Source organism: Otolemur garnettii, unplaced genomic scaffold (assembly GCF_000181295.1).
Source record: "Otolemur garnettii isolate 467f Iridium unplaced genomic scaffold, OtoGar3 scaffold00168, whole genome shotgun sequence".
Classification (NCBI taxonomy): Eukaryota; Metazoa; Chordata; class Mammalia; order Primates; family Galagidae; genus Otolemur; species Otolemur garnettii.
The window spans coordinates 3,442,938-3,461,031 of NW_003852563.1; the positions used below are offsets into that span (position 1 = coordinate 3,442,938).

An 18,094-nucleotide genomic window follows, 5' to 3' on the forward strand; every position below is an offset into this window, starting at 1 on the left:
GACAACTCCTGGAGAAAAGAAGGGATCGGGGAACAAAAGCACAGACTTCTACAGTGAGCTGTGGTTCATAGTGTTAATGGCGGTGCTGGGCTTGATCTTATTGGCCATTTTTCTGTCCCTGATACTACAAAGAAAAATCCACAAAGAACCATTTATCAGAGAGAGACCTCCCTTGGTGCCTCTCCAGAAGAGGATGTCTCCACTGAGTGTCTACCCACCAGGGGAAAGCCATCTGGTATGTGTGTGACGGTGTAACCCCACTTTCCTGTCACTGGACCAGAGCACTAGTTATTCTTTAGGGGAAAATGTTTCCACAGCAAGAGTAACAAGGACCTGCAGTCAGCTGTGTCTGACTAGCTGTGGGGCTCCAGGGAGGCTAACCCTCGCTCTCTCAACGTTGGCTGCATGTTAGAATCACCTGGGAAGCTTTAAAAACGACCAGTGCCTGGACTTCACCCCAGAAATTCTGATTTCATCCATCTTGGGTGGAGCCCAAGGATTGGTAATCTTTTTTTCACTCCAAATGGCTTTTAATGTATAATGTGTGATGAGTATTTCTGCCCCCCAGTTGTAAGTCAGGACATGGTGGAGAAGTGATGTGTATTGAAATCACCTAGAGAATGGATAGGTTATATTACTGTGTGATTAAAAAGGGCCAGGCAGATAGGAAAGGGCTGAAGGGTTGGCGGTGTTTGGTCTGTCCCCTGGCCCTGACATTCCGTGCTGCTGGGGATAGATGGCTTCTCAGAGCTCAGGACCACCCACTTCTCAGATAGGAGGTCACCAGGTCAGCAAAGGTCTTGGGGGAGGCCCCACCAAGTGGTGATGCAGCATGTGGGTTGCACAGAGCTCACTGAAGGGGTAAAAGGTGACAGGATCAAATGGCTTAGTCTGGTATGGGCTGTGCCTACCCCGAGGAAGCAAGGCTGAGCTTTCTAATCCTCACCCAGCGCCAGTCTGCTCCCCACACTGTGTGCACCCAGGGCTACCCCCGCAAGGGGCCACCTTTGTCCAGTGTCCACAAGGTTCTGTTGGGGGCTAGTGACCACCCGTGCAGAAGCAAAATCAAGCACAGAAATCTAGTCAGACTGCTACTGGCAAATGTGCAAAAGGCATCATCGCCTGCCCTCCAGACGCTGTGCTTTTCCGGGACTCTGACAAAGCTGGGCCAGACCAAGTTGCAGAAGTGTTGGGGCAGCAAGGGAGGTGGACCCTCTGAGGCCACACTGCGAGGCTGGCGCGGGAAGCAGCCAGGGAAAGATGTCATGCCCGGGGATGAGGAGAGAGGGCAATGCCTGCCCAGGCCTGAGCTCTCTCTCCATCACAGCTCAGCCCACACCATTCCTCACTCCTGGTTCTCCAAGCCTCCTTCCTCCTGAGCCCATGAGATAAGCTTCTACCACAGAGCTGCTGGTCCTTCTGTCACTGGGGGGGCTCACACTCTCCCTTCCTTCAGGTCTCTGGACACATGTCACCTCCCACTCCATGCTCTATGTAAAATCCTTTAGCTACTTAACCCACCTGTTTCCTTTTCCATACCACTGATCCCTGCATGACACTAAATCAGATATGTTTGTTTGTTTGTTTGTTTATTTGTAAGGTAGAGTCTCATTCTATCTCTCTGGATAGAGGGCTGTGGCATCATAGCTCACAGCAACCTCAAACACTTGGGCTCCAACATTCCTCTTGCCTCAGTTGGGGTACCACCATCCCTGGCTAAGTTTTCTATTTTTATTAGAGATGGGGTCTCACTCTTGGCTCAGGCTGGTCTTAAACTCCTGAGCTTAGATGGTTCAGCTACCTCAGCCTTCCACGGTACTAGGATTACAGGTGTGAGCCACCATGCTGGGCCCAAATCAGATATGTTTGAATGTAAGCTTTCATGGTCAAGGATTTTGTGGGCCATTTACTATTGTCTGTGCCCCAGTATCCGGAACAGTGGCCGACGTATAATAGGCACTACACAGATATTTGTTGAGTGAATGAAAGTTGAGTAGCTTGTGCAAACCACTGGCCATTTACTCCTCTCGTTTTCTTTTTTTTTTTTTTTAAATAGAGTCTCATTCAGTCACCATAGGTAGAGTGCTGTGGCATCATAGCTCACAGCAGCCTCAAACTCTAGGGTTCAAGCGATCCTCAGCCTCCCAAGTAGCTGGGACTACAGGTGTGCACTACCACACCTGGCTAATTTTTCTACCTTGGGTAAAGACGGTGTCTCATTCTGGCTCAGGCTGGTCTTGAACTCCTAAGCTCAAACAATCAACCCATCTCAGCCTCCCACAGTGCTTTGATTACAGTCATGAGCCACTGTGCCCGGCCACTGTTCCATTCTGTTCAGTGAACAGTCATTAGGAGATGCTCACTGAGGAGACCTTGTCATTAGACCAAGGACACACCACTGCTAGAAGGAAGTATGGGAGAATGAAGAAGGGAGATCAACTAAAATCAACCCTGGGGCCTCCTGAGGGCATGGAGAAGTGGAAGGGAAGCCTCTGAGACTGCTGGGCACATCTACCTACAACTTAGTCACGTACTAGTAGAGTCTAGAACTCATTTCAGGAACCCCTTCCCCGTAGGAAGGCCGCCTGCAGCAAAATCCTCCATAAGGAGAGATTCTATCTTCTTGCTTTGTTAACTTAGCTACCAAGCAACACTCACGTCACTCCTGCGGGATGCTATGTTGTAACATAGGGATATAACCCATTGCCCAAGGTTTTAAGTGAGTCTTGTTAGGCTTGGTCTTGTCAAAGCAAGGACCATGTATATATAATATTACCTGCACTAGCATCATGTGGGTCAGGACTTAAAGTTCTGAAGAAGGAACCCAAGAATCTGCCATATAAATCAGCACCTCAAGGATCTGGAGCTCAGTAAAATGTGACAATGGCTGAAAATGAATGAAAAATATAGCACAAATCTGTGAGCAGTGTGTCCTGTTCAATAACCAGTAAAAACGTGTTTGTGTGTGTGTGTGTGGCTGGGCTGTGGGTGCTGAATAGACCTCACAGCCCTGACAGGACACATGTAAACTTCCCTGGGGGTAGGTACAGGCTTCAGCGGGGGCAAGCAGACAAGAGAATTGAAGCCTTGTTCCTGCACACGCTGGAGTGGTGGGACTGGCTGGCAGCCAGGGGCCCTGGGCTCCTGGAACTGGCTCTTGCCTTCAGCAGGGAGGCTGCTCATTACAGGCCTGGGGGATGAGCAGAAGTGAAATCTGGGGGGCACTAGGCACTGGCCAGCAGTACTCCCCAGAACCTATTGAATCATAATTTAATCCTGTCCACATGATAAAATATATTTGCAAGTAAGTCTTCTTATGTTGCTTTTTAAAAATATTTTTGGACCAAACTCGTCTCACAAAGTTGGAGACCATGAAAGAAAATTATTGAAGTTTAGCCAAGTTAAAGGGAATACGATTAGCTGATTAGCATTCGTAGAAAAAGATGCAGAATCATTGCTGGTGGTCATTGACTCCTTGTTTATTCAGAGTCAACAAAAAGAATCCTAACAGGAACAAGCTGGATTCACTACTCAGCTTCCCAGATTGACTTTCTTTTTACCTGGGTTTGTCAATGAGATATACCCCAGGAATGCCCTCACTCTTCTCCCCCCATCTGAAAAACCACCCCTGCCCTCTGAACAGGTTGGTGTCCTTTGAACATCAGACTCAAACTGGCAAAGGACTTTAGGCTACACTCTGGACAGAGAAAAATAGGAAGAGGTACCAGAGAATGAGAAAGTTTTTTGTATTTCATTAACATTTCCCAAGGTCACATAGTATGGGTATGAGGTACAACTAAGTTCAAGTGCAAGTTTTACTTATAATTTACTTTCTAGTTTGAAGATCCTTTCATTCCCTATAATACTAAACAAATAAGACCCCTGATATTTGCCTTAGACATTAGTCAATTAATTTCCACTCACCATGTGGCTTTAATCACGAAACCCTACTACATTTATACCTATATATGTGTATATCATTAAAATACAGGTAGGATTGTGTTATAGTTGGAGAAATGCAAAGACTGCTTAACATTTAAACATGTTCCAAATTGTGACCTGATGCCCCCATTTGTTCTCAGTTTGATTCTGTGGCTGATCTATCTGATGTGTCAAGCAGTGTCACCCTAAAAAGTTACACCATGCACTTTGAGGTACCTCTGTGTGTTGCATGAATGCATGATCTTCTGCATGGTGTGTTGACTGCACAGTGAAACCTGGGGACATTTCGCGTTGATCCAACCAGCTAAGTCAGAACCCCTGGATGTTCAGAGAAGCTAGATTTTATCTTATGGTACATTCTAGATCCTACTCATGGAATGACTTTGTCTCTCTGATATTAATGTTAACATGACACCTCCGTATAAATTGGAGGTTGGAATCCTATGACAGTGAGAACATGGAATGGGAAAAGAGAGAGAGGAGTCAATTTCCCCATACAAATCCAGGATGTTTAACATGGAATTTGAACTGCTCACATAGTGGGCAACCATGAGGGAACATCGTCAGCTTTGCTGTGGGCTCAAGAGGGAGGCTCTGTGCTGATGGCATGGAGATCACCTTGTAAACTCCCTTGCTATCCTCCTGCCCCACTGCCTTGCAAAGCAGCAAGCCCTTGCCCCACAAGGAACAATGCCAGAAGCTCCAAGGCATGAGCTCCTCAGATGCTCAGGACACTAGCTTCTCACTTGCGTAATTAGCTTATCATCCTCACTGAGAAGCCAAAGGCCGCAGTGTCCTCCAAGATCAGGGCTGCTATGTTCTGTAGGCAGGTCTGGAGACAGTTGTTCCCTTCATTGACAGCATGAGAGACACTGCTCTCTATCAGATTTGAAGCCCATTTTCTCTACATCGTGAATTACCAACAGCAACTATCTTTTCAGGGATTAGCTGATACCAAAATTCCCCGGTCTGGGACCCCTGTGAGCGTCAGGAGTCTTCGGAGCACCCGGAGCCTGTCTGTGCTACGAATCCCGAGTCAAAGCCAAATCAGCCGCGCCTACCCCGGGAGCCCCCTCCACCGCAGCGTCAGCCAGCTTATGGACATTCAGGACAAGAAAGTCCTGATGGATGACTCCCTCTGGGAAACCATCATGGGCCACAGCAGCGGACTGGTGAGTTGGTTTCCTGGGCCAGAGCCTTAGCCAAGCGTTCCAGGACATCGGTAAAGAGATGGCCCCCAGCTTCCTGGGCTTCGCGGAGCCGGCCCTCGGCCCTCTGAGCCCTTACCGGGTTTTGTAGTAACCGACAGGTGTACCAATTGTTTGGTAAGCAGGGTGGAAACTTTGTCTTATTCTTCCAGTACACAACAGATGCTCAAAAAATAAATACACGAATATGCTGAGAGAGACAAACGGGTTATACTTCATTAATTCGGGGTAGAATGTAACTGAAAAACATTGGAACTGGCCCAAAACAAGGCATAAAGTAAAATGTCTGCTTTACTAAAAAAAGGAGGTACATCATTTTTTCCCTACTGGATTATTGCTAAAAGAGAAAAGAGTCTTTTCTTCTGACAGATTAAAATGGTACTTCCGAAAAACAAAAAGTACCAGTAAATGAGGGTGTTACTATTTATAAGCTTCATCTTTCTTAATTTCCAGCGGGTAAAAACAATCATCTCTTCAAAAAGTAACCTCATCATCATATTTGTTACCAGACAGCTGGTGGCTCATGAAATGACTCAAATGCTGGAATTTACACCAACCATCAGACTTTATTGTCCTGACACCCTAGATGCCTGCTGGAGCGCCTTTGGACTGCTTAGGTGATAAGCAGATAGCCGGCTAAGAGCTACTTTTCTGGGGCAGAATTATTCACCTCGATTTCTCTTAACCACCTACTTCTTGTTTTGGATTCTCACTCATCTTTCTCTCTAAAGTTCTTATTTTTCCTTCACTTAGCGGTGACCTCCATGAAAATGTTCTTGATTAATAGCAAATAATAAACGGAGTTCCCTGGTTCCAGGGTCCTTATCACCATGTTACTTGTTTAAAATGATGTTATATATATATATATATATAGAATATGGGCCAGCTGCGGTGGCTCACGCCTTTAGTCCTGACACTCTGGGAGGCCGAGGGGTGTGGATTTGCTCGAGCTCATGAGTTGGAGCAAAAGGGAGACCTGAGCAAAAGTGAGACCCCATCTCTACTAAAAATAGAAAAAAACTGAGGCAAGAGGATCGCTTGAGCCCAAGAGTTAGAGGTGGCTTTAAGCTATGCTGCCACAGCACTCTGCCCCAGATGATAGCTTGAGACTGTCTCAAAAAAAAAAAAAAAAAATATATATATATATACACACACACATACATATATATATAATTTTTTATATACACACACATACATATATGTATATGTAATTTTATATGTATATATGCATTTTTAAATCATAGGCCTGTTAATGATGTTCTAATTATTTAATTCCATGATTCCAGTCTAGACCTAAAGTTTCTGAAACAAAGAACTGCTAATTGATCATTTTTGAAATGCAGAACAGCAATTTCAATATGGTTAACGTAATACATTGGCCTTAGCTGGAAGTGGTGGCACGTGCTGTAGTTCTAGTTACTGGGAGGCTGAGGCTGGACTCTTGAGCTCAGGAGTTAAAGGTTGCAGTGATCTATGATCAGACCACTGCCCTCCAGCTTGGATGACAGAACAAGACCCTATCTCAAAAAAGCATAAATACAAAAAAAATCAGTTACAAGAGGTTGTGGATGAATTATTTCACCTAATCTTCACAAACTCAAGGGAGTCAGTTGCTATTATCATCCTTATTTTTACAAAAGGTGTTGAGGTTTAGAGAGATTAGTGGTTTACCCAAGGACACATAGCTAGTGAATAATCTTTTCATGGGATTGGAATCTTAAAAACATCATCTGAATATAGAGCTCCCACTGGTAACTATTACACTATGTGGTTGTGGTTGCTTATGTTTTATAGTACTAGCAATGGGCAATGTGCAAAGGGAGTCCATGGAACCTTTTGAAGGTGCCACTACTTAGCCCTTCATAATATAACGTACATTACTAACCCTGTTTAATAAATACAAATACAAGAATGAGAAGCAACAGATCATAAATAGCTTACAATCTGGCTCTTCTATTTTTTGAACCAAATCTTTAAAAGTATATGTACATCTAAGCTCTTTTTTGTTGTTGTTTGCAAGAGGGTCACTTTGTCACCCTCAGTAGAGTGCTGTGTTATCATAGCTCACAGCAACTTCTGACTCTTGGGCTCAAACAAGTCTCTTGCCTCAGCCTCCTGAGTAGCTGGGACAAGTGCCTGCCACAGTGCCCAGCTATTTTTAGAGATGGGGGTCTTGCTCTTGCTCAGGCTGGTCTCAAACCTGTGAGCTCAGGTAATCCACCCACCTTGGCCTCCCAGAGTGCTAGGATTACAGGTGTGAGCCACCTCATTGACCTATAAGCTCTCCACTTTATAAAGATGAGTAAGCTAAGGGTTAGAAAGGTTGAGATATGGCAAAATAAAAACTCAAATCACATACATTTGGGGGTTAGTCTATAGTTTGTGTTCATATATGTTATCCTTTCAATAAGGTAAATTTAAATCACACCTTACAGTGCTGAGCCTAGCATGTTAAGCCTCTAATACTTAAGTTTTTACATTAATAGAATTTCCAACTGATAAAGTACTATTGATAGCAACTGTTATTACCAATGACTGGCTTATTTTTCAGTATGTGGATGAAGAGGACCTGATGAATGCCATCAAGGGCTTCAGCTCTGTAACCAAAGAACACACCACTTTCACTGATACCCACCTGTAACGGAAGGAAACCTGGAAGATGTAACCTGGACTGCAGGCTCTGCTCCCCATTCCTTAGTTATCACTGACATAAAAATGCTGAAGAGTCATTGTTTGCTATAATCCTTTAAAGAAAAGAAGGTTGTGTTTGAAAGAGTTCCTTCCTAATAGAGAAATGTTATTTTTCTAGTGGCCTGAAATGAGGGGTAATACTCATACGAAAATACTTGTTTTGTTCTGCTTATTTTGTGAAGGATAAAGAAGCATGTAATTTTCATTTGGCTCTATTTGGCGGTGATGCCACTGGCTAAATGAATAATCAGTGGCAATTTCAAGATGGTCTCCAGTTGTTAGAAGTAATGAGAAGTTAGTCGCTGGCTTAAAAACTAAGCAGTTCTCTGGAAAGGATGTCACTGCTGTTTTTATCCTCTATGCCCATCAGGGTTGACGCCAGCTTGTAAGGAACAGCTATTTTAATAATAATCATGGCTGTGAAACGAAATCCTAATTTCAGGGCATGCTGAATCAGAGAAAAACAAACTTTGCACTCAATCTACATGCTTAGCTGAAGATTCTATTTAATTACAATATTTAGGGTTTAATATTCACTAAACCTTTTGCTAGAACACCATGTAACTTACATGCAAATGTCTCTGTTCTTATATTCATAAATCTTCTGAAAATCTGAGTAAATACACATTTCAGAAAGAAGTTGTTTCAACAAAACACCGCTACTTGAACCAATGTTTTTACTTCACACATTTGACATGGTTTTGGAACTCCATTTAGTACTTTTCATGAAAGTCAATTCTGTCAATTCATTGGATGCCAGGGAATATTGCCATCTTCAACCTAGCACAATTGAAATGGAGATTACTGTTCTCTTTGTGATACTAGTCTCTATGAAATTTAAAAAGGAAAAATTTTATTTGTGCTCCTCCTAGTTTGAAATGAACATTTACATGTAAAGATTGAACATAGATGTACATGCAGAGGGTGGCAAATATATTATATATTATACACACACACACTGTAAGAAAGGAAAAGACTATTAAAATTGTAATGCTCCCATATTAGACTTCTGCAATTACAAGAGCTACAAGATGCAATATACACAATAACAAATGCTCAGTATATCTTATTACAATTCTAATAGTTTTTTTCCTTTCTTAAAATGTGGATGTATTTGGGCACCCTCTGTATATCTCATATATAAAAACCTCTGTACTATATCCCTTTGTTTCAGGGGAACTGAAATTTTGGTGCTGTGATCAGTAAGAACAGATGACATGCAAGAGTCCCAATTCACAGTTCAAAAGTTTCTGTCATCTGCTCTATATAAATTACCAAGTTATTAGTGTTAAGTCCTACTGCAAGAAAAAAAATTTCCAAGTTATCAACGTAAAAGATATTAAAATATGTTTTTCACGGAAAACAAAGGAAACCTCTCTTCTTTCTTCATTCATAAAGGTCTGACGCCAGGAAGTTATTTTGGAGCTACCTGTCTCATACACAATAGTGAACATTTTGTGGATTTTTGCAAAGCTGTACTGGCAAAAACTCATTCCCTTACTCTGCCTGAAAACCATGACTACACCATGATCCAAGCATAAAAGATGGAGGACTTTGGGGGCATTGAGACTTACCCACATCTGAGAGCAACGGACCAACTCTTAGAGAAAGCTTGCCAACCACCAGTGTCAAAAGCACAGGCCAGTATTAAGCAGCTCTGCCCCTTTGCTATCACTGCTGTAAGCAAACAAACCTGCAATGACTGTGTACAGTTGGCAGTAGCTGTACAAATTGTTTTTTTTCCTCGCCAAAATTTTATACTTTGAGATGGAAACAATTGCTTGGCTAACAGCTTACTGTTTTTTAATTCCTATTTGATTCTGCATCAATTAGTTGTTTAAAGCAGGCATATATGAGCCTTAACTAAGGCTGAGCATGCGCTTCACATAAGCTATTTGGGGAAGACTCAAACTTGCATCCTATGCCTGGTCGACTTTGATACAAACGTGATATGCTAGTCACAGGTATATTCAGAAGATCGGATTCATCCTCACATTGGAAAACACAACTAGTTACCTTTATCTTTACATGGGAGTTTTTTAAAGCACAGTATAGAACTTCACCAGAACACAAAAAATAGAGAACTGAGGTGATCTTAAATCACTATCCACTTACTCATCAAACTAGACATTTAGTTATTACATTAATCCAATTAGCCAAATCATGTATATCTTGATCCCACAGCTCAAGGTGGAAAGCTGATATGGCTTGCTTCTGGAACACTGCCCCCTGCAACACTCCTAACCTTACTTTTTATTTCAGAGAAGAATCCTATGATTGTCTTGCTACTCTAAGTTGTATTGTGTGCCAAGACTCGATCATGCAAACTACATAGACCGAGGGGTTCTGATTCATCTGGTCTGTGGTAGGGCTGAGGCATCAGTGCTTTTTAAGGCTTCTAGGTGCTCCTAATGTTGAGAACCAGGAAAACAAAGCCACATGGAAGAAATCCCATAGGGGAGCAAGGTGCTACGCATGGCGGCTACGCATGGCAACTACGCTCCGCAGAGAACCTCTTTAAGTCTGTTTTAAAACTCCTCTGTCTCATGTCTTATCACTTGTACAGGCCACATTCTCAGCTGAACACTATTATTATTCCTAATAACTGTTTGCTAAGAGTACATAGTTACATTTTTATAACCTTTACTAAGAACTGTGTTTGTAGATAACCTATTGTTATTTCCACTAAATGGAGAACCTAAGTATGAATCTGTTACGGTACCTTAATAAAAATCATGTTGTCATCCATCTGAAAATAATTTAACCTAAACAACCTGTAAATGAAACATAGGCCAGCTGGAATAAATCAGTAAGAAGGAACTTATAATTGCCACAAATGAATAGTTGATTTTCAATGCACAAATATCATGTAAATTAATCTAAAGATGGTTTGCTTAATAAATATTTAAATGTGAACAGTTTAATATATTTATTAAAAAGTACTCTATTGGCTCTGCGTTATACAAATAATGATCAAGAACGATAAAGACGTATCCATCTAATAGGATGTTCTGCATAGTTTCTCAACCATCAATGTACATGACGGTAAATGGTGTTACTTTTTCCAGAACACTGTTAGGGGTCCCAACCATCAGTGATCCAGATTCAGTAAAACTGGAGTGAGGCCTGGACAACTGTATGTGTCTAACCTCAAGTGATTCTGACATAAGCCTGGATGAGAAAGCCAGGAACAAGACTACAGGCTCTGAAAACAGGAAGAATGGGCTTCAAAAGTTGGCTTAGCAATTCATGAGCCTGTGTATGGCTCGCTATTTGCTGTGGGAATCTCAGTGATCTCACCTGTGAAATGGGCTAACACTACTTATCCTATTGGCAGAATACTTTAAAATGAAATTACTTCAAGAACTCATCATGAGAATTATAATTTGCATGTTTCAATCACATAAATTATATATTATTATCATTTCAATTTTTTTCTTCTAGTCACAGCATCCACAGAGAAATAGGTAAAATGAACAAATGTAGGGACGGACAATCTGCTCCAGGTTATAAAGTTAAGAGTTCGAGTAGACTCAAATTCCTGCCCTAACAAGGTTCAGACTCTTTTAAGTGAAACAAACAAAACCCCCCAAATTTAACTTATACTATGATGCAATCTATGGGACAGTCAGTTGTCTTTTTAAGGGATTTTATCATAAAGTTGTCAATACCTTTTTTTAAATGATCTTTTATTCTTGGTATTTCATTTTTTTCCCTTAATATACTTACATGCAACCCAAATTTCACATACCTGTGATAATAAGGAAAAAAGGCATAAGAAACAATTACAATCCTTAATTTTGAAATTATGCTTTGCTTACCATCTTCCTTCACTGATAATATAACTTAATTTTCACATATAATACGTTCTCCCTCCTCCCTCTTTTTCTTTTTTACATAAACACACCTATGTGTGTTTATATATATATATATAAACTTTAAATATACACTTTAAATAGGACAAATGTTCCTTAATTAAAAACACATTCTTAATCATTTTTATTTGATTTAATTGATAAATACAAGAAAACTGTTGTGAAACCACTGGCAATACAGTAAATTTTAATGAGTTTATTTCAACTTCATTCATTTATTATTTATTATAGTTCTTGGAATGGGAATACATACATTATTAACCAATAATGCTTACTGCTTTAAGTTTATATTTACCCTATTTGTAGAAACTTGAAAAACCATTCTGATTAAAGGGAAAAAAATGTACAAAAAATCACTTCTTTTACAATTCAAAATATATTCAAATTAACATTTTTTACAGCAACTAAAACTTTGGACCAACAATTCAGAACTGCAGTCCCATAAGCACAACAAAATGATCACATTTAATTTAATTATCTTCATTATTAACACTGAAAAAAACTATGGTGGCTCCTAAACAAGGCAGGTGACCAACTGGTACAGTGTTCCCTCTGGGTACTAAAGCACTGCTCTTGATTATTTTTATTTCATCTTTTTACACACAGACAACTGCTCCAACTTGAAAGAAAGTTTATATGAACCTTTGGCATATTGGTGATGCTTTGCTAAGATTTAAGAACTCCCAACCATGAGAATCAGAAAACGACCCACAATAAAAATGAAATATCCTCAAGGAGACTTACTTCATAACGGACTCTGATAGTCAATATTATTAGTGTTTCTGAATTACATATATTTTTTCACAAACACAGCACCTCATCAAATATCTAGTAAACACTTTGTAATCACCAAATTCCAAGGAGAATTATATGATTCATTTAACCTAACACTGCAAGACAAGTCTCAGGCACAATCAAGGTTAGGAATGCAGTCTGCCTGCTCCCATGATCTACGGGATGCTCCTCTCCCTGGGCACCATTCTACCAGGATGTGGTACTATGTTTCCAAAACCAACAAAAAGTAGCTTATGTTACAATGGACTCTTGCTTTACAAATGATCTATTAAAAGTACTTGTAAAACTGAAAAAATTTCCAAATGTGAAAAGAGATATAATTATTATATCTCCTTATTCCAGGTACTTCTATTAAAAAGATACTAAGTGAAGTTCAATTTTACCTTGTAAAGTTTTAGTGTAAAAACTGATGTACTGAAATCCAATAATGCTGAACTTTTATCTAAATTTAATAAAATAACAATTCACTTTGGCAAGTTTTCATAAGCTGTATTCTTGACCTGAAGAATCGCTTTTTTTATGCCGTGGAGAGGGAGTGGTCTTTGTAGGAGACGGGGATGCAGTACCCGGAGAGTCGGCTCCTCCATCAGAAGTGCTTGGTGACGACACCAGATAGGGAACTTTCTTTCTTCCAAGGAATCCTCCCCCTTCAAATCCTCCTTTCTTCCTTAACTCCACTTTATTTTCATTTTCATCTTCTGATGACCTTTTCTTGGATTCTGAAAAACCTTCAGCTGTTTTATGTCCTTCCAACCCGCTATCTAATTCTCTCAAACTCTTTATTTCTGTGCCAGGGGACTTTCTCTCAGACGTACTATATTCCCCTGTGGCCCCCTTGACTTCAGTTTGTATTGGACCCAAGTTACCATTTTCAGGCACAGCTCTTTCTACATTTCTGTTCAAATTGACAGTCTGGAAGTCCCTGTAACTGTGAAAGCTCTCAGTCCTTCTCGCCCTTGCTAACAAAGGACTCTCTCTGTAAGGCCTGATGGAACCGTAAGTAGCTGCTTCGTGGATGGTTTCATGGTGCTGAAGCTGAAGGCTGAAATACAGTGTTTTAAAAATTAAACTTCAGATTTCACTCCAAGATTCTGAGGGATCATATCTTATTTATTAAACTACCAGTAAGACATTATACAAATGTAGAAAGTATATTATACCCATATTTCTCTCTATAAAATATATTTATCAAGTATTTTTTATGTAGATAATATATAAAAGAATTAATGCAAATATTACCATACATACATTCATGTCATGCTTCTGAACAGCTTAAAAAAAAGTTTGGGGGGAAAAAAAATCATTGAACCCCACATGGAAACCAATCCACTATTTGGCCCTTGTTTCCTCAGATTTCGGAATTTTTTAAATCAATATTATAACTAAAATACATACCACTATCATTGTACTAAAAGTACCTAAGGACTAAGTATAAGAGTAGATAAGTCAATGTAATCACTGGAATACTGTCCTGGGGGCAGGACAATAATTAAAGCTTTACATATTAATTAACCAAGGTAAAATGTGGTTTTTCCTAGTTTCTTCTAAATGAATTCTTGATTCCATAATAGGTATCCAAATTGGCAGCAATTCACAAAATAAGTTAAAAGGCAAAAAATGCATCTTTATGAAAAGGGCCAGATATGCATATAAATGAAAAATTTTTAAAAAACCCTAAGTATCAACATAAAGTTGGAATTAAAAAATGTGATTGAAAAGTATGGCATTCTAGAGCAACTATGCAATTACAAGTATTTCAGTCGATGTTCCCCAAAATAATCAATACAACTTATAACACCCATCCTTTTGCCCACCTCGAGTTTGATTCCCGCAGGCGGCTGTGCTGGACCACAGAAGTCGCGGGGCTGATGTTAGGAGTAGCGCAGCGAGATGTGCTTAGGTCGCATTGATCCAGGAGTTTAAGGAGCTCCTCTTCAGTAGGGCCACCTACATCTTAGAAACAAACGCTCATAACATCACTATGTCAAAAGCTCACCCATCACCAGCTTCCGCGTGCCCGGGAACCTACCCTTGTCTTCGCTTTTGTTGACCATGTCCATAGCAGTGGTCAGGTCCCACATCTGAATGCTGCCATTGGTGTGGCCCGTGAACAAGTAGCGCCTCGGCCTGGAGCCCATCCTACTGGACCCCTCACATTCCCTCACTGTGAACGAGGAAATGGTCGTACAGTCGACAGCTTGGATCTCACATATTCTGCAAAAGATATTGTACAGTTAGTTGTGAACCATGGGAACGAATAACATTTTATAACTCAGATTTTTACCATTTATTTGCCAAGTGACAGTTGAATATTCCATATATCTAAGACAGACTTAAAGGGATAAAGACAAGCCAGTGGGAATACAATTCAAGCCTTGTTTCTTTTGAGTCTTGAGTCTTACACAACAATAGATATTAACTTAATTATATTAAATAATTGAAATAAGGCAAATAATGTAATCAACCTTAAAAGAAGAGCCTTGATGAGAATGAGCAATTCTTTAAAGGGAGCTATGAAACTGAAAAGAAAATTACAAAGCAAACAGACATTACACTAGAAGAGAGCTTGAAAAAGTCATTTAAAATCTATGTGCAAATTAAAAAACCTGAAATCAGAAAAAATATATGACTATGGGCATGCATCCTTCATTAGAATAATATTCTTAACTTTTAAAAAGCTTTTTAATGGTCATTTCACTGATTTTCATAAAAGATAAAAGAACCTGAGCAAGAGTGATTATTATCCACACTGACAAATGAGGAAAGCGAGGGATAATTAGTAATTTTCTCAAAGTCATCTAAGCACTGACTGAACTATAGTACTTCACTGAATTATTTCTCGCCTACTTCAAAACAGAGTGAGAGAACTTAAAAAAAGTTAAAAAAAATTAGCAAATGCAAGGTCAAAAATTAAAGCAGTAGAAATATTATTTATATAAAGGTGAGGAAGGGGAAACACAATTTACATAAAGGTGAGAAACATTATAGGACGAGAATGTGAAGTCCAGCTGAGCTTCCCGACAGGCAGGGCAAAGGGGGGAAGTTAGTTCCTGCATACCCACATACAGTAGCAGGGGTGATCCTACCCTTACTCCCAACCTCAAGGCGTATGAATATGGGAATCAACAAAGCAAAGTGCTTTTCCTCTACGCTCACTAAACAATCAACTGTACGGGAACAAGAGATCACATCCAACCTCCCTTTTAGCTCTTCGATGGGCTCTTGGCTTAATCTAAAAATGAAATTGATAATGGTCAAATCCGTAAGAGAAAAGCACACAAACTTTATTAGTTTTACATGTACATGAGAATCTTCACAAGACAGTGAAATTCTGAGAAGTGGTAAACCCCAAATGCATTTCTATTGTTAGACAAAGAACAATAAATAAGAGAAGAATGTTACGACAAAGTAAGTCTGTCCCTGGGGAAGAAAATTTCAAGGACAGTCTCTGTACATAGGAGAGGGTAAAACTAGTGAATGATAACGGTTACTTGGGTAAACGTATTTATTCAGGTCCACTGCGGTCCCCAATTCCCAGTCTCTGGTGATAATAAGGACTATTTTCACCCTGGTACTGGGAAGGCACTTCTCCCAGAGAGAGACAGGTTAGCCAGTCCTTTCTGAAACTCCAATTTTTCAACTCAAAATAATCAACATATTAATTCACAACAAAAAAGACTTCTGTGACTGAACGCATGGGTTTTTTCCCCGACACAACCCAGGCAAGCAATGGATTCAGTGGCAGACACCAGCTGAGTGCTCTCTAATTCAATTAAATTCTGACACACCCACCTAGACATAGCATCAGATCCTACAGGTTGAGGACTCAGTCCCACAAAACTAGCCCCACTCCCATGCTGATCGGATTGTAAATCTCAGGTTACTTTGCCTGTGCTTTTGACTCCACTGGCTATACGTTGGAGTTCCCACGGCCCCTCCTTGGGTTCCATCAATTTGCTAGAGTAGATCACAGAACTACAAGAAAAACTCTGTTTGCCAATTAATTACAAAGGATATTTTTTAAAGTACATATTAAGAGATACACAGGACAAGGCACAAGGGAGGGTTATGACACTCATATGCCCTCTTTGGGCACACACCCTCCAGGAAATTCTGGTGTTCCACTATCTGACCTAGTTTGGGGGGGTCTATGAAGGTTTCATTATATAGGCATTTGGGGAGATTGAAAGATCTTCATTGGTGAAGATCTTTTCTTTTTTTTTTTTTCAGACAGAGCCTCAAGCTGTCTCCCTGAGTAGAGTGCTGTGCCATCACAGCTCACAGCAACCTCTAACTCCTGGGCTCAAGTGATTCTCCTGCCTCCACCAAAGTAGCTGGGACTACAGGCATCTGCCCTGCTATTTTTTTGTGCAGCCGTCGTTGTTGTTTGGCGAGCCCCAGCTGGATTCGAACCCGCTAGCTCAGGTGTATGTGGCTGGCGCCTTAGCCACTTGAGCCACAGGCGCCAAGCCATGGGTGAAGATCTTAATCCTGAGCCCCTCTCCCTTCCTTGAAGGGCTGAAATTGCCAATCTACTAAAACTGTCAACATCTTTTTGGTGACCAGCCCCATCCGGAAGCTAGGGACTGGAAGCCACCAGTCAACTCAATAGCATACAGAAAGACACTTAACCACTATTGAATAGTCCAAGGATTTTAGAAGGTATATGCCAGGAAATAGGGACAAAGACCAAATATATATTTTCACAATATCACACAAAGGAAAAGCTTTTACTAGTTCATCAATGAGTATGAGGTTTGCAAGAATTATTTTCATAGACTTTATCAGATTAAGGAATTTCCTCCTTTTTTAGTTGCTAGGGTATTTAAAATCATACATGGGTGATGAATTGTTAATTTTTTCCTGTATTTACTGAGATAACCATAATTTAGTAAACTATACTTTTAGAATAATATTCATAAAATGACTTAAATTTTTTTTAAACGCTAGATTCTCCTTTATGTTTCTAATAAAACAAATCCAGGAGGATGACTGGAGGGGTCACCTCTATGGTTGATCTTTCAAGGGTACAAGTGAATCTTTCTAAAAGTAGAATATAAACGTCTTGACACAATAACTAAGAAAATGACATAAAGGCTATGTTAGCCAGTTTGATGAAAATATTTCAAATTGTATATGAGAAAACCACACTGTACTCCATGATTGTATTAATGTACACAGCTAACATTTAATTAAAAAAAATTATAAAAAACAAATCCACACTTATATACACATGAACACAGTTGGGGCTTAGAAAATGATGCCTCAAAATGATGGCCTCAGAAACAAAGTTTCTCCCTGACCTCGTCCTGCCCTTCTGTGTTTTAGGCATGCAATAGAAATTAGCATTCCTCTTCCCCAAGGTAGGCCACAGAAACCAGAACCCCCTTCCCCAAAGCTAAGCATAAAAATATTACTTTACCCTTACCCACATCTTTCTGTGATTCTCACTCCAGAGAGGTCCTACCCTGTACCCAAGAATACGAATGCCACCCAGAGAAGCCAGGAACACTCTGGACAGGCCTCGCTGGGTTCCCCACTTAGTGCATTTCTACCGGCTCATACCCTTTCTGTCCAGTTACA

General features: G+C 40.3%; 2 protein-coding genes across 4 annotated transcripts in view; one reads left to right on the top strand and one right to left on the bottom strand.

Annotated features, from left to right (window-relative positions):
- USH2A (usherin) overlaps positions 1-7,791 on the top strand; it is a 775,219-nt gene extending 767,428 nt beyond the window's left edge. Inside the window, exons 69-71 of the mRNA XM_003800142.1 lie at positions 1-235; positions 4,884-5,114; positions 7,702-7,791. Coding sequence (XP_003800190.1) covers positions 1-235; positions 4,884-5,114; positions 7,702-7,791 — 556 coding nt within the window. The remainder of the gene's footprint in view (positions 236-4,883; positions 5,115-7,701) is intronic.
- A 4,021-nt stretch (positions 7,792-11,812) lies between these two features.
- The window catches only part of KCTD3 (potassium channel tetramerization domain containing 3), a 66,801-nt gene continuing 60,519 nt past the window's right edge, over positions 11,813-18,094 (bottom strand). Inside the window, exons 16-18 of one of the 3 annotated variants that reach the window (XM_003800143.3) lie at positions 14,541-14,725; positions 14,326-14,464; positions 11,813-13,553 (exon numbers count right to left, since the gene is read on the bottom strand). In XM_003800143.3, the coding sequence (XP_003800191.1) occupies positions 12,992-13,553; positions 14,326-14,464; positions 14,541-14,725 (886 nt within the window). In that variant the 3' untranslated portion in view covers positions 11,813-12,991. The remainder of the gene's footprint in view (positions 13,554-14,325; positions 14,465-14,540; positions 14,726-18,094) is intronic. The other 2 variants (XM_023519281.1, XM_023519282.1) reach the window with 2 other exon arrangements.